General features: G+C 43.0%; 1 protein-coding gene across 4 annotated transcripts in view; it reads left to right on the forward strand.

Annotated features, from left to right (window-relative positions):
* Window positions 1-9,976, forward strand: part of LOC105016209 (obg-like ATPase 1) — a 51,597-nt gene extending 41,621 nt beyond the window's left edge. For all 4 annotated transcript variants that reach the window (XM_010879887.4, XM_010879888.4, XM_010879889.2 and 1 more), the window contains 4 exons: window positions 2,611-2,751; window positions 3,935-4,031; window positions 6,849-6,971; window positions 9,439-9,976. In XM_010879887.4, the coding sequence (XP_010878189.1) occupies window positions 2,611-2,751; window positions 3,935-4,031; window positions 6,849-6,971; window positions 9,439-9,543 (466 nt within the window). In that variant the 3' untranslated portion in view covers window positions 9,544-9,976. The remainder of the gene's footprint in view (window positions 1-2,610; window positions 2,752-3,934; window positions 4,032-6,848; window positions 6,972-9,438) is intronic.
* The last annotated feature ends 6,738 nt before the right edge of the window (window positions 9,977-16,714 follow it).

The raw sequence follows: 16,714 nt of genomic DNA on the forward strand, positions 1-16,714 counted from the left end.
ACTACTTTCAGGGAAAGGAAGCATCAGGCACCAAGTTGGGAAACTAGTCAAATTCTCAAGTGCCCAGGATCAATGAAGGAAAATAAGCCTGCCCCTATAGCATTAAATATAAACCATCCTAATTTACAATAGGTATGATGTTTTTCTCTGCGTAAGCATAATTTTTTCTACGTAAAACCCATCACAGGGTTTGAATAGCCCAATTAGCTCTATTTAGATGTCACCCAGAAAACATAAATACCTTGAGTTTGCTAAACAAGAATTGACACTTGGATTGGAAAAAGTTCTGTGGTGAGATGACATGAAAATAGATTGCTGTTATCCTTGACAGGTCAGATAGTGAGAAGAATACAAAATTAAGGGTGTTAATAATTTCAATGTATTTGATAGATTGTATTTTCTGAGCAGTTTTCTCTGAGCAGTTATATTAGCATAAAATTTGACTATACGAAATAGATTGGTATTTGTATTATTTATTGTAAAAAGTCTTTTTTACTCATCTTTGGGTCGCAATCATTTTGTATGTTCATTTTGTGCAAAATTTCACAGAGACAGATGGCAAGATAGTTGTCAGCGCATTAAGATTCAGCCAGGACCAAGGCCCAGATGAGGGCAGACAACTTTTCACATTTTAACCGGTCCACACTCTGACATGAGTCTGACAAAACATGACACATTTTAAGTCATTATTTACAAATGTATGCATGACGGAATAGCCTCTTGGTTTGGAGAGATGCCATATTCTTTATGTTTTGGCATTAACATTTACCCAATTCATTTGTCAAGATGCATTCTCACCCGTAATTGGATAGGAGGTAAATACGATTGTGAAGTGCCATGACTAGACAGTCGTGAAGTTGGTGAAATTGCTCTGGGAAGTCATGTTGACAGAACATGAAATCTCCTAATTGACAGTGCTGCGTCTCCTCTGTCGGGGGGAGGGGCTGTGCCCTGTTCTCGCAGCCAGGTATTTGTCTGCTCCTGTGTCACTCAGTGCGAGGACCCAGGGACCCCCGTGCTCATTTGGCGCTCCCCGTTCTCCAACTCAGCCACCACATTATTAAAATCATTCCTCAGCGCTCCACCAAGAGCCTCTTTGTTACTTGGCTGGCGACGCTCGGTTTTGTCAAGTCTTCACCAATTACAGTCTCAGGTACAATGGTCTATTCACAGGATCACAGCCCTTGACTGGTGTGGGGAGAGTGATTTGTGAATCATTATTCTGCCGCCTGTAGAGAATGCGATACCTGAGGAATGCAAATAATCTGCCAGTGAATAGACAGCTGGGCTCCTAAAAGTGACAAACTACAGCTGTTATTATCCCAGATTGGATTATTTTCCCTTCTTGGAGGAGCAGTCATCTCCATGGCTTTCAAGTTTGAGATTTCCACTAAATGTGAATGTTATTCCATTCATAAGAAGTGGTGGAGACCAGTGTAGAGTGGTGGCTTTCAAATCCTCAACTCCAGTTGAAGTGCATTACAGCTTTAATGGGAGCAGGAAGTGAAATATTAGTTAATGGTTCTAGATAGATGGTTATGTTTACTGCAGAGAGAATACACTGATAGTGTACGAAGCTCTTTCGGCCTCGCTCTGCGAGATAAATCCAATGATCAAACATCCCCAGCAACCACTATGTCACTGCTATGACATTTTGTTGTTGTCATTCTTTCTCCAATTTTTAGCATTGATCACATGTAAGTGGTTGAAAGACACTATAGAGATTGATTGAATGGACCAACGATCCAATAGCTAGATGATAAACGGGTGTTTTGTTCTTAGAATAGCTGTGGTATTGAGATTGTGCGGTCAATCCCAGCTTTTGATTTCTTATAGGTTTTAAACAGGAAACTAGGATTACAAATAATGACAGGGGCCCTTAGAATCAACCCAGAATCCTGGGAGCTTTCTCTCTCAGGCTCAATGTGTGAAAACGGGCCTGTGTGATGCGGACAGTTGGGCTTCATCCAATCCCAGGCCAGGCTGAAAGCGTGTGGGGCTAATCTCATAATTGTCCGACCCCCACCCACATTGTTCAGGTAGAGAGTTACCATTAACTGTGAGGATATCTTTGTCCTGCAATGTCAGCTGTCCCGCTGAGTCACAGGGCAGAAAAACCCTCTTAAAAGAGCATTAAAGGAAATGAATGACTAAGATGTTCATAAGTGGGAATACTATACTTACATCCATCCTCTAGGCTTTAGGGTAATTATTAGACTGGGTTCTGACTGTTTCAAATAAATCTACTTCTTCTTTCCAGTAAAGATGAAAACTTGGAATGGATAAATGTTTCCTACAGCTGTAAATCAGTGTTTTTTTTTAGAATGGGATGTCACTGCGTGTCTTCTTTTTTACCTGCCCATGACACTTTAAATAAGCGTATTCCTAAACTGGGACTTGTCAACAACGAAAAAACCCAATAAAAAAGTGAAACTGTGCAATCGCACGGCGACCTTGTCAGGGCAACGTTCCGAAACGGCACGGTAAACAGGCACTGTTGTTTCCTCATGAATATGCATAGGCCAGCCAACGGAAAACAAACGTTTCTCTGTTCTGTCAGTCAACACCAGCACGGTGGGCCTCAGAACCTATCTTCTGTCTACTGTCCAGGTTGGTGAAAATCAAGGACTGGGTGGACATTCATGACCCAGGGGCGCTGGTCATTCCGTTCAGCGGGGGACTGGAGAGGATCCTACAGGACATGAGCGAAGAGGAGATTCAGAAGTACTGCAAAGAGCACAAGACACAGAGGTTAATTAACATTCAGTCCCCCCACACTTTATTATCAGCTGTGTCCTCCACGTACTCCTTTAATTGCATGTGCTGATAGAATTATAAATGGCAGAGTAATTACCATTATAAAGCAAGGATCCCTCTCTTTTAGGGAACAACTCAGTCAAAGGGTTTGCTTCTAAATTAAGTTTTTAACTGTCATCTGTCATCTCCAGGTATAATTATTACTAGGACATTTTGGATGTATTGTTCTGATGTGAAAACCTCTGTGAGGAAGAGAAATTGTGACAGCACATTCTTTCTCCCAAGCGCAGGGAGACGCTGGGATAAATTCTTAAATTTGCTAAATGAGACGGCAAGCAGTCCAATTAATCAACAAAAAAACTAAAAATTGCAGAAGAATTAATAATAACAATAATAATGTATTAAACTTTGATAGCACTTTTTGTTGCAATCTCGACACACTTGAAGTAAAGATGGGAAAAAAGTAGTTCATAGACAATTATGGCAGGCAGGTTAGTTCATTCATACTGTTTGCCAGTCTGCGTCAGAAGGAAGGCTAGTGTAGAGACTGTTCAGAGATAAAACGGTCAGGTGGCTTCAGAGACATTCATAAGGGATCCTATTCTTTGCTGTCTCTGCAGCAGCACATCTCAGAGTGAGGTCTAGGCTGGGATTAATTTAACCCCGCTCATGTCTGTGATTACGCAGTGTCTTTATTTTATACACATCCCGTCCCCTCACACATCTACTTCTGAAAGGAAGAGAAAATGTACTGACTAAAAACTGCAGTTTAGCAGGTTTGATTGCATCGAGCCCTTAGTCTCTGAAGTCCGACCGGGTAAAACTCTCCCACTACCACTGCGTAGCACACACCTGGGTCTGGGCACACCAGGCGAGAAAGTGCCAGAAAAGCACAGTGCACATCTGTCCCGAAGTAGATTGCCTTGAAGCTAACCAATGGAAAAGTCAGCTCAAAACTCGGTCAGCATCCTCACCGAGCCTGCCGTCACCAAATACCATCCTAGAATGTTTGACGTGAAACCGAGTGACCCTTTTCTCTTTATTTAACATAACAGTTCATTGGAATTGAGGTGGTCTTGCCAGGGGGTTGGCTGTGAACCATTAAAAGAGCTAGCATTTGCAGCGGCACAAACAGCACTGAAACTGAAATGGCTTTTCATCCCGCTTCCTCCAACAGCGTTCTGACAAGGATCATCAAGGCTGGCTACGGAGCCCTGCAGCTGGAGTACTTCTTCACAGCCGGACCGGACGAGGTCCGCGCGTGGACCATACGGGTAAGACCTGGTCCCCACGGCCGGGCCTGCCGCACACCGTTCCACCCTGCTGGCACCCAGCCTGATATCAGCCACTTTCAACTTTGTCATGGTCCCGCTTTAGCAAGTGATTACAGGCCAAGGATAACTTCAATTACTGGTGAACCGCTGAACAGTGAAAGTGGGGGCTACATTGATTGAGGAGGGCAACAATTGATTTTGCCCATTACGTCCTGAGAATGTTTCCATCCCGTGCAGATCTGCCTGCCCTCCTCCTGTCGGGGGAGATAAGGGGCCCCGGCATTGTGCCTGCCTAATCTGTGTGACGGGGGTTGTCTGTGCTGAAATTGATGTGGCTTTTCATTCGACCGTTTGTGGGCCTCGCCTTGGGGCTCCTCCTCCCTGTGTCTCAGTTTACTGGGCCCACCAAGAGCCGGGTGACACCGAACCACAGGAGGATTTACGTCCATACAGATGTCGGCTCGACGCTCGGGCATTGTGCAAATGTTTGGTGGGAATAGAAGGATTACGGGGCGGTCGAAATAATGCATCTGATCTGTCAGGAGTAGCGTGCTGATGCATGCCACGGTCTATCCTGATCACCTGGGGGCAGGTATGGAACACGACAACCAGCTGACCTGAAAGTATGTGCATTATCACTGAGTTTCAGATTTACAATAAACGGACCCTTTTGTTCAGGTGACATCACAATGTTTTAATGAACAAGCCCGGCATGTTCAGAAAAGTACCAGAACTCCTCCAAGCCCTCTCTCTCCTACGTGCTTGTCCCCTTTGACATAACTGATTACAGCTAGCCTTGATTGTGTGTGAGAGGCATTTAGTCAGGTAAGCATCAGTGAGTAACTATATTAACTCAATACATCTTACATTGTAAAAACTACACTCTGTAACATGGAGCTGCTAAGCCCTTTAGCATGCTTTATTAGGCAGCCTCGAGGTGACCATTATCTATCAGGCGGCTCTGCATAGCTGTTAACTGCTACGATGTGTATCTCTTGTAATGCGCCATAGGACAAAATCAGGCCCTAATCTATTTTTCTCCACCTAGACAAACCTTGATGCTGATTAATGGTAGTTAAACTTACAAGCACTCTGTCAATGAGATTGCATGGGGATGGTAATGTATTGGAGTCATTAAATACACATCATTCTTTTGGCATGAAATATGTTGACCCCAACCTGATTATATACATAATTAAAAGTGCTCAACAGTTTGGGAAACCAGTGCTGTGGAGCAGAGAGAAGAGAGAGAGAGAGAGAGAGAGAGGGAAAGAGAGAGAGAGAGGAAAAGAGAGAGATAGAGAGAGAGAGAGAGAGAGAGAGAGAGAGAGAGAGAGAGAGAGAGAGAGAGAGAGAGAGAGAGAGAGAGAGAGAGAGAGAGAGAGAGAGAGAGAGAGAGAGAGAGAGAGAGAGAGAGAGAGAGAGAGAGAGAGAGAGAGAGAGAGAGAGAGAGGGAGGGAGGGAGGGAGGGAGGGCGGGAGGGAGGGAGGGAGGGAGGGAGTGAGGGAGGGAGGGAGGGAGGGAGGGAGGGAGGGAGGGAGGGAGGGAGGGAGGGAGGGAGGGAGGGAGGGAGGGAGGGAGGGAGGGAGTAGGTCGACAGGCACAAGTCATAATGATGGAGAGTAGGGATGTCACTTATTTGGGTCATTTGTCATTTTCCCCATGCATTATTTCAATGCATATAAATTGCATATTTTATCAGAGACAGTTGTGACTTCTAGTGCTAAATGGGATTTAATGTAGAAATAATATATAAAACAGTTAGGGTTAAACGGTTGTTTTTGGTTCTGGAAATGGACATCTAAAACAACCAATTTCATGTTTTTCCATCTTCATTCCATAATAATGTTGGTTCTCTTTGAATTCCATTTTAAATTTATATTTCCTCTGAATCTTCGGTTGTTCTATAAATACATGTTGAGGAAGTTCAAATATGACAGTTGTGGGAAGGGCATCAATTCTACAAATCAAAGCCCTATGACCACTCAAGCAGTTTGTTACATTTTGAAAGGACAATGCCATGATGACAAGAGCTTCACCCTGAGGATGGCTCAGTTCCCCTAGGTATGGCCAGACTGATATTTCCCTGAGAGTGTCTGGATTAATGGAACCTTCCGCTTTCTAGTGTTAGAGAGAGTCCCGTTATAAGGAAAACTATTCTGACTCACTCTAATGTCAGATATCATAGTACCAAGGGACATTAAACTATCATTTAACTGTATCATTAATATCCATTCCTCTAAAATAAATACTGTGTATTGTGTATTTTACATGTATTTATATAAACATTATTTTGTCCCGTTGTATTGATGTGAAGATGGGGAATTGTTTTCTGAACACAGACTACAAATGAAAATGTACTGCCCAACTCAAATACACTTCACACAGTGTATACACAATGTGTTGAAAGTTTGGAAATGGCCAGGTATTATACAGCCAGCTCAATACACTGTCTGTCTGCCACCGCAACACTGCCTCTCTCTGATGACCTGAGGCCATGGTAGCAACCCACAATGAGGCGAGATTGCTTGGTCTGAAATCAATAGCTCCATGGAATGGGAATCAGAAATTGCTGGTGGGCATTGATAGCAGCGCTGGCTCCTTATCGGACTCAGGGCTGCTCTACCAAGCCACCGACATGTGTAGTGCTATCCAAGAATCAGGAGTGAGGCAAGAATACCCACGAATACACCCCATAGACATGTTCACTTCAAGAGCACCCCCCCCCCCCCCATGTCAGTCCTGTGCTGTAATCCATCTTCTGCAAAACAATTCATTTACCTAGTGTGTCCCCCTTTTCTTTCTTCCTCCTGACAGAAAGGAACCAAGGCTCCGCAGGCAGCTGGCAAGATACACACGGACTTTGAAAAGGGCTTCATTATGGCTGAAGTAATGAAATTTGAGGATTTTAAAGAGGGAGGCAGTGAGAACGCTGTCAAGGTGAGCCGTCAGGGTGCGCCGGGAGATGAGGGAAAGTCTCCTGCGATCAGTGGGGCTGACAGTCACCACACTGCCCCGCGCAGCAAACGCTCCTCACCTTCACCCGGGGGAAGAAATTACTGCACACACTCCACCAGCACACCTGACAAGCCAACTGCTTTCGTTTCCTAAACACTGTCAATCTACTCCTGCTGTACATATCTTTATCACAATCTGCTTTAACAGTCTTGTGGTAGTCCTTTCTCCTACCTCAGACTAGCTTCTCAGAGGAAACTCAGTACCCCAGCAGTATGCCAGCTATAGACCAGGCTGTTAGCTTAGCCACACAATGTCACAGTGATGTAAAGAGGCATGTTAAATAAAGCGTGAAATTCTTTACATAAGGACTGTTTCATGGATGAACAGCGCGTAAATGTGGCCGGCATATCTCCTTTTATAACCGTTGGTGTTTGTTTTGAACTTTTTACTGGGCTGTGGCTTTTACATCAGACACTGGTCTGTCAAATATAATCGCTGTGTTTCATGGGGAATTTGCGCAGGCACAACGGCGAAATATACTTCAGGTCACGTGGCTGAATGTGTTCGATATTTTTCAGACGGGTAGCTTCGGTGCCTCTCATACCGGCCTGTTGAGGTAATTCTAGTTGGTCTTGCCAAGGTATTTTTTCACAGGAAAGCTCAGGGCAAGGAACAACATTCCGAAGTGTTCCGTGTCACACAATGGATTGTAACCATTTCCCGGAACCCGGCGTGACTTTGCGTGCCTGATGCTGTCGGTTGGCCCAGTACGGTCCTACCCTTGACACAGCAGGACATGAATGTGTCAGTGTCGGTTGTTTGCACGCGCCTGGAGGAAGTGCCTCTATTGGTTCAATTCCCCCAGCCTGACTGGCATTTGTTATTAGTGGGTACAAAGCCCTTCATAGGCCTATTATGTAGATAGTCGTGGTACTTAAGCTTCAAACACCATTAAACTTGACCACCAGCCAATAGATGTTGATTGGGATCAAACCGTGTTGCGATTAAATACTTTTTACCTGGTAAATTGGCACGGGTTCTGTTGAAAATGGAGCAGGTCTAAAAGTAACAGCGAGTGTTTGTTTCACCGATGGTATATATGAATTAAACAATTAGGGAAGTGGACAGAGTGGAGATCAACGGGTTTCTAGGTTGAGTATCAGGCAGTAATCCTGTCTAAATCCTGAACAGGAGATGGGTGATTAGCACTGGCAAGCAGTGAGAGCTTGGCATGCTGACTCCTATTATCACCAAGTAGATCTCCTCCTCCCTATGCTCATTCAAAGGCCAGCCAAATCCCATGATAGTGGATACTCTCACTCTACATTAACTAGCCCTATAGGGATCCACATCAGAAAATGAAATATAATTACCCAAACGTCTCAATCATCCGAAAGCATTGAACTGCACGTCTTAGTAAAAGTCAAATGCATGTGGAATTCTTACGTGAAATGAATTTGAATTTATCTGAAATATAGGAATGTTTCCTAGATTTTCAATTGGAGGATGAATTGTGTTGGGGTCTTGGGGTTTGAACGTTGTTGTTATCAGAGCCGTATATCAGAGCCTTTCGGTTCTCTCTTCATGCTCTCAATAAGCCCTTATTCCCTTGTGTATTTAGAGCATTTCTGACTACAGCATTAAGGCCAGTGCTGTTTAATGCCAGTTGTGGGAATGGGCTGTTTGAATGGGACAGTGTATAGGGATATCACATTATTAGTAATCATATCTGCTTACGCCAAGCTTGCTCCTCCAGATGGCTGCTTTCAAGTGCAAATGAACCAGTTAGACGTGTCTGGTTTAATACATACTCAGGAATCACAAATAGCCATTGATTTTTTTTCTCCTGTGTCCCTCTCCAAGCAGTGTTTCTGGTGGTATTGAGTCTGGATTAAATGGTCTCCTGAGCCTTTAAAGGGACATTGATTCTTCTAATTAATTGTGCTCTGTGCAGAACCAGAATGCATAAACCCATCCGTATTAGCACTTCAAGTCAATTATTTTGAGTTTGCCGGGAATGGGAACAAACACATCTAATGTATACAAAAGACATGTTGGAACTTATTTTGTTTCCGTGACAAGTATGAGGATGCTATAATGAAAGAGCGTTATTAACATTTTACTTGTACATATGAATGGGAATTGACAGAGGGTGAATTCACTCAGTGGGAATCTAGACACCCAATGAATAAAACATGGGTGGATGCGTGCGTGTGTGTGTGTGTGTGTGCGCGTGCGCGCGTGTGTGTGTGTGCGTCTGTCTCTGTGTGCCCGTGTTTACGTCTGTCTGTGTCTGTGTCTATGTCTGCGTGTGTGCATGTATGTTTTTTCAGGAGAGGCAGCGAGATGATGTTCTCACATGTTTATTGCCAATTTACGATTTATTGCTGTTTCTTGTTTTTCTTAACTGGCATTATTGAGTGTTGTTTTTTTTTTTATTATTTTGCAGGCAGCAGGGAAATACAGACAACAGGGTAAAACCTATGTTGTGGAGGACGGAGACATTATCTTCTTCAGATTCAACACGCCGAGCCAGCCCAAGACCAGGAAGTGACTCAGTGGCAGTCAGTCGGCTGGCAGGATGAACTGTGCCGTCAGAGAACGGATCCGCTTTGTTTTAGACAGAATGAAGCTGCAGATTGTGATTGCTACCTGCCAGGTGGTCTCAGTCCTGCCCGCCGGCCCCATAGCCCTGTTTGTTTTCTGTCCAGGAGAATACACCATGGTAACCCTCTGCCAAAGCACAAGTCCACTAACCACTGACAGCTTTGCTATTTAACATCAGGAAGGCCCCCTTCACCAAATGGTAGGAGAATTTGAAGAAGCGTATTACTCTCCTGATACTTCATTAATCTCCATCACTGGTGCCAGGCCTGACACAGCTGACAGCAGGGACAATGCGACCTGCTCCTCTCCTCCTTCCACAGATAATGCATGTTTTACAGTAGGCCAGATGTCTACACTCAATAAAACATTTGACAAAACCAGACTGTGTGTGTTTGGGGATGTATGGATTGACTGGCACGGCATGCAGAAAGCGATAGCAGGTCCTGTTGACCACTGATTACAGAATTAAAAGACACAGGTGACAGTGGCTCTGGCAGAAAGGGGACAACCATAATTGTATCTGTTGATTCTTATTTTAGCAGGCTAAATGTGAGACAGTGATTATTTCATGCAGGAGAATTGGTCAGGTCGAATTTAGTTTGAAATAACCTTTCCTCTCCACGGTCATTTCTGCTCTTAGTTTCGTAATGATATCCCAAGATGCTCTGCATCTCAAAAGATTGCTTGTCGATGTACACCCCATTATTATTGAGAGTGCCATTTGCTGTTATCAATAGATTTTGGTGAGACTGAAGTCTTTTTTGTAATAACTCTCCCCGGTCTGTCCATTCCACTGAATGATAAGAACGATGCAAACACTCAAACCAAAGACATCCATTTGGGTAGTCTTTATTTATATGATATTCTGAAAAGTAAAAGAGCGTAGAAGTCACAATTCACAAGCGCAGCCCAAAAACCATTCCTAGTCGAGTCCCACTGAAGTAGTGTTTTTCTCGCCTCTATACTTTGTGTGTAAGTGTTTGCAAGGTATTTATGCTGATGGAATGGTATGGCTGGAGCTGCGGATGGCGCAGAAAAGTGAGATTGCGTGCTCCACAGGAGTGAGAACACAGCGCGGATCAAGCTCCTTCGCTGAATATCTTGCCTCTATAAATACCCCTCTCTGCAGAGAACAAAATGGCCTTCTGATGGAGGCACAAAGATTGAATAAAAATGGTCATTGCTCTGGAAGCGTATTACATGCACTGGCTTTAGAAATTACGTGTTGACTAAACAAAGACTGCACAAACACTAGAAAGCATAGTGTTTACAATTGGGCGAGAACGGAGTATTACTGTCTTCAAGAAATAATGAAAAATAAAATCATGACCGAAAAAAATAGGTTTGTGTTTGATGGGGGACGTTTGTGCGGGGAAGTCACTGTACCTTTATAATGTAGAGCAATGCAGGTATGTTTTCCACACTGGTTATGTTAGAGTCAGCATGCTTTATCAGAGTTTTTTAGGTAATAGGTCTTGGGCACAAGCTACAAAAGTTCCTAACGCAGCAGCTCCAGTAACAACCTTAATCAACTCACTAGCCATCATTGATGCCATACACTGAACGGTCTGTATTCTTGCTCAAGTGGAGCTACTGGAGGTATTTTAGGTAATCATTGTCTGAGTGAAACCACTGTGTTTCTCCAGGGACTAGCATGAACCATTCTTAAGGCATCACTTTGCATTCTCTTTAAAAGTGGGGCTATTGTTAACCAACCCAAACCCCACATTGAGGCCCATCCGTCTTGTCTAGTTTTAACGGCCTTGGATTGACAAGTTGCTGTTTGTGGTCTGCCTCCAGTGTTTTGTTTTTCATACATTTCAGTGACAGTACATTTCCTAGGGAACAGTAATAAAGTTATTTAGAATAATGCAGATGTACCCCTTGAGACAAAACACCATAAAAGTCTTTGTGTCTTTAATCATGTCGTAAGTAGGCCGTTTTAGGGTTTAATACCAACAAGCTGGCTATCAAAGGACCAGCTTATTTGATCTTGTTTTTTAAGGGACTCAACAACTGCTTGTATACTATATCTTGTTAAATAGTTTCCATTAGCAGAAGGCAACACGTTTTATTAAGCTTAATAAGTCTAATTTCAGTGTTATAGTTCCTGTTTCAGCGTTATTGTGATCTGTCTGCTTGCTTCTGCTGTAAAATGGTTCTATGTTCATGTATCACACTATGCAGTGGTGTATTTATATCAGACCTGGGCAGCACCTCACTGAAGCTGAGTACCTGCACCTCAAACCTTGTACTTCTTCAACTCCTGTTCCTCTTGGAATATTAGCTAATTCAGAATATTAGTTGCAACGTATTGTGGAGCTCCTGCTCTTAAATATAAACAGTATTAGAAACCAAAATGAGTACCAATCCCTGTTTCTGTTCAAGTCAAACAGTGGTGACATATTCATGTATGAAATGAAGCATGAATTTATAGAATGAAGTGCGAAAGTTAGATGTGAGGATAACAAAAGTGATTAGTAGCTGTTTGGTCCCTGTGTTTATTGGTACAAACATTCTGTCAGCATCATCAATCAAGTGGTGCCACTCCACCCAGAGGCCAACCACAATGGCACCAAACCAAGAATGGCAGAGAGTCATAATAGTTCACTGTAAACTCCAAAATAACTGGAGAAATGACAAAGAAGTTATGAGTTGATAAATAAACACATAAATAACATTGACATGTGTGGTTTAAACAATGCAGACGCAGGGGATGTGTTTGAAAGTTCCATGTATACTGTGAAATTATTATATTTAATTGTTCTTGAGGGAAATTCAGTGTCTGGTTTGGAATTAAAAAAAAATCTATTCAAAACATATTTAAACCTCCAAATTATGGACCCACCCAGGTTGTTCTGTACTTCAGACTGGAAGAAGTCAAAATCAGATAATGACATTGACATTTAACCCCCACATATTTATAGCAAATCAGTGAGCAATAGCTTTCCAATGAGAGGGCGTTACAACAGGAAGAGTATAACTTAAAATTGATTTACTGCTTTCACCTTCAGGCTGAACAAACCTACAATGAAGTAAGTGTCATATTTGATTCATTCTAAGAAAGCAATTTAGGGAGCGTCCATGGCTTGCTGCTAGATGTTGACAGATATAGCATTCCTTTACATTTACCAAGCTGCAATCACTTTGTTCACTGATAGACCCAAAGGTCACAGGCAGAACTGATAGAGGGATCGGATTAATTTGAATATTCTCTCTTAGAAATAAAGTAAAGTAATATCATGAAAATGGATATATATATATATAAATGGAAAAATATTATTTTCTCTTGGGTGGCATCATTCAAGAATATACAATAAAACCCTTTTACAATTTATCAAACAAGGCTGTTGAATTTGCCCTTCATATATTTCACTAAATGTTCGATGGTGGTCAGGGAATAATATTCCTAAAGAGTCTAACAGTACAAGTGGCTACTAACATTATGGACCTCCTGTTGGTATACAGTTGAACCTGAGTGCTTCATCGAAATCCTGTATGTTGTTCCTGTGTCCGTATTGATGCCTTCTCAAAGTTATCATCTAGAACCATTTGGTATTCTATCCACACCTCTACCTCCTGCACCATTTTCAATTTTCCCTCAGAAACCCCATGCATTTATAGTGTCCCACAAGGTGTCTCCGGCTGGGCAGTTTCTCCCCATGGGGTGACCTCTCCCTTGGATTGGCCCTCTTGGACACAACTGTCAATATGTTAATGACACCGCAGTTGTCCAGCAGATACAGGCTGACGGCCATGTGTTTTGTCATTTTCAACCTGGCTGACCAAAAACACGCTCTGCCTCACTGATTTGCTTAAATCCTGGACAATGACAGATTTAACAGGGGTTGACTGCTTTAATTAATATGATTAATCTTATCCAGCATCGTTTAACCTTGTGCTCATCTCATTTGCACTTTTAACTCACTATTGTTGGTACAGATTGTTATTTATTGCAGTGCTAAAAAACAATAGTGGCGAAAGATAGGATGCCATTCAGATTCTGTGTTAAAAATGTAACATTGAAATTTCCACTGAATTCTGTTTTAACTGTCATTCAGGGCTGTACAGACCATTGTATTGAATTGGCGTATGAAACCTCCCACAGGGGAACTACTAAACAGGGTTCATGCCTGAAAATTGCATTCTCAGCAGGTATATATTGGATATGGGACTAGTCAATAAAACCAATACAATCAGATGTTCAACATCGATGGCTGCAGTAGCAAACAAAAACGTTGACATCCAAAGACACATATTCTAGCTATTATCGGTCTTGGCCACTATGTCCTCTAGGATATTGGATTAGATGTATTCTGCTATTAGGATGTACAGTATATTTGACTTTTCCATTTAACTTGGAGGTCTTTGTTGAAATAGCTGATAACTTTCCTTGGGCTGGAGTAAGACAGACAGACATAGCTGCAAGAATTTCTAAAGGCTGTTTCCATGGGCCTGTGTTTACCTGACACTTGGACTGACAGCAGTGTGATTGGAAATATCCACCATTCACTGGCGTGAGCTCCTGAGTGCCAGGAAAGTGCTTTTGTAGTCTGCCTGTAATGGGCCAAGTTTGAATTGAAGGTTGAGAGAAATGGCCCCACTCTGTGTGGAACTGACACACCGCAAATAATGCTCTGGTGAAAAAGTGAGGGCCTTGCATCACGGGCATAGAGGAGAGGCTGTACAACATAATGACTAAGCAATCTAGATAACATAACATTCTATACAGTTAATGAGAAAATGAGATACAAACCAATTCACTTCACAGGAAAGAAGTGGTCTGTTTATTTATTGCATTTTGCATAATGCCTACCAGTCTACTTTTTAATGACCTTGCTAAGTTCAGCCAATCAATGTTCGGGATTTGAACCACCAGGTTTCAAATTAATCAGTAAGTCCATCTAGGGTGTGGTATATTGATAATTTACCACAGCTAGGGGCTGTTGTTCTGAATTTGTAAGCATGTGTAACGTGAAACTGAGAAATATCTAGTTGAACGGCTCCTCAACTGCTGATTGAGATTGCAGGCACCCAACCTGCCACAAGGAGTGGCTAGAGAGCGACATGGCAAACCTGTTCGACAATCCCTGCGTGCAACTTAAATGGTGCTGAGCCAATATACAGTGGATATAGAAAGTCTACACACCCCTGTTAAAATGCCAGGTTCTTGTGATGTAAAAGAATGAGACAAAAATAAATCATGTCAGAACTTTTTCCACCTTTAATGTGACCTATAATGTGAACAATTCAACTGAAAAACAAACTGAAATCTATGAGGGGGAAAAACAGAAAGAAGAAAACTCACCCTTACACTAATACTTTGTTGAAGCACCTTTTGATTTTATTACAGCACTGTCTTTTTGGGTAGGAGTCTATTAGCATGGCACATCTTGACGTGGCAATATTTTCCCACTCTTCTTTGCAAAAGCGCTCCAAATCTGTCAGATTGCAAGGACATCTCCTGTGCACAGCCCTCTTAAGATCACCCCACAAATGTTCAAATGGATTCAGGTCTGGGCTCTGGCTGGGCCATTCCAAAACGTTAATCTTCTGGTGAAGCCATGCTTTTGTGGATTTGGATGTGTGCTTTGGGTTGTTGTCGTGCTGAAAGGTGAACTTCCTCTTCATCTTTCTAACGGATGCCTGAAGGTTTTGTGCCAAAATTACCTGGTAATTTGAACTGTTCATAATTATCCTCCACCCTGACTAAGGCCCCGGCCCCCAAAGCATGATGCTGCCACCACCATGCTTCACTGTGGGTATGGTGTTCTTTGGGTGATGTGCAGTGTTGTTTTGCGCCAAACATACAATGGGGAGAACAAGTATTTGATGCACTGCCAATTTTGCAGGTTTTCCTACTTATAAAGCATGTAGAGGTCTGTTATTTTTATCATATGTACACGTCAACTGTGAGAGACGGAATCTAAAACAAAAATCCGGAAAATCACATGGTATGATTTTTAAACATTTAATTTGCATTTTATTGCATGACATAAGTATTTGATCACCTACCAACCATTAAGAATTCCGGCTCTCACAGACCTGTTAGTTTATCTTTAAGAAGCCCTCCTGTTCTCCACTCATTACCTATATTAACTGCACCTGTTTGAACTTGTTACCTGTATAAAAGACACCTGTCCACACACTCAATCAAACAGACTCCAACCTCTCCACAATGGCCAGAGAGCTGTGTTAGGACATCAGGGATAAAATTGTAGATCTGCACAAGGCTGGGATGGGCTACAGGACAATAGGCAAGCAGCATGGTGAGAAGGCAACAACTGTTGGCGCAATTATTAGAAAATGGAAGAAGTTCAAGATGACGGTCAATCTCCCTCGGTCTGGGGCTCCATGCAAGATCTCACCTCGTGGGGCATCAATGATCATGAGGAAGGTGAGGGATCAGCCCAGAACTACATGGCAGGACCTGGTCAATGACCTGAAGAGAGCTGGGACCAGTCTCAAAGAAAACCATTAGTAACACACTACGCCGTCGTAGATTAAAATCCTGCAGCGCACGCAAGGTCCCCCTGCTCAAGCCAGTGCATGTCCAGGACCGTCTGAAGTATGCCAATGACCATCTGGATGATCCAGAGGAAGAATGGGAGGTCATGTGGTCTGATGAGACAAAAATAGAGCTTTTTGGTCTAAACTCCACTTGCCGTGTTTGGAGGAAGAAGAAGGATGAGTACAACCCCAAGAACACCATCCCAACCGTGAAGCATGGAGGTGGAAACATCATTCTTTGGGGATGCTTTTCTGCAAAGGGGACAGGACGACTGTACCGTATTGAGGAGAGGATGGATGGGGCCATGTATCGCGAGATCTTGGCCAACAAACCTCCTTCCCTCAGTAAGAGCATTGAAGATGGGTCATGGCTGGGACTTCAAGCATGACAACGACCTGAAACACACAGCCAGGGCAACTAAGGAGTAACGTGAGTAACGTAAGAAGTATCTCAAGGTCCTGGAGTGGCCTAGCCAGTCTCCAGACCTGAACCCAATAGAAAATCTTTGGAGGAAGCTGAAAGTCTGCCCAGCGACAGCCCCGAAACCTGAAGGATCTGAAGAAGGTCTGTATGGAGGAGTGGGCCAAAATCCCTGCTGCAGTGTGTG

The sequence above is a fragment of the Esox lucius genome, chromosome 16, assembly GCF_011004845.1.
Source record: "Esox lucius isolate fEsoLuc1 chromosome 16, fEsoLuc1.pri, whole genome shotgun sequence".
Classification (NCBI taxonomy): Eukaryota; Metazoa; Chordata; class Actinopteri; order Esociformes; family Esocidae; genus Esox; species Esox lucius.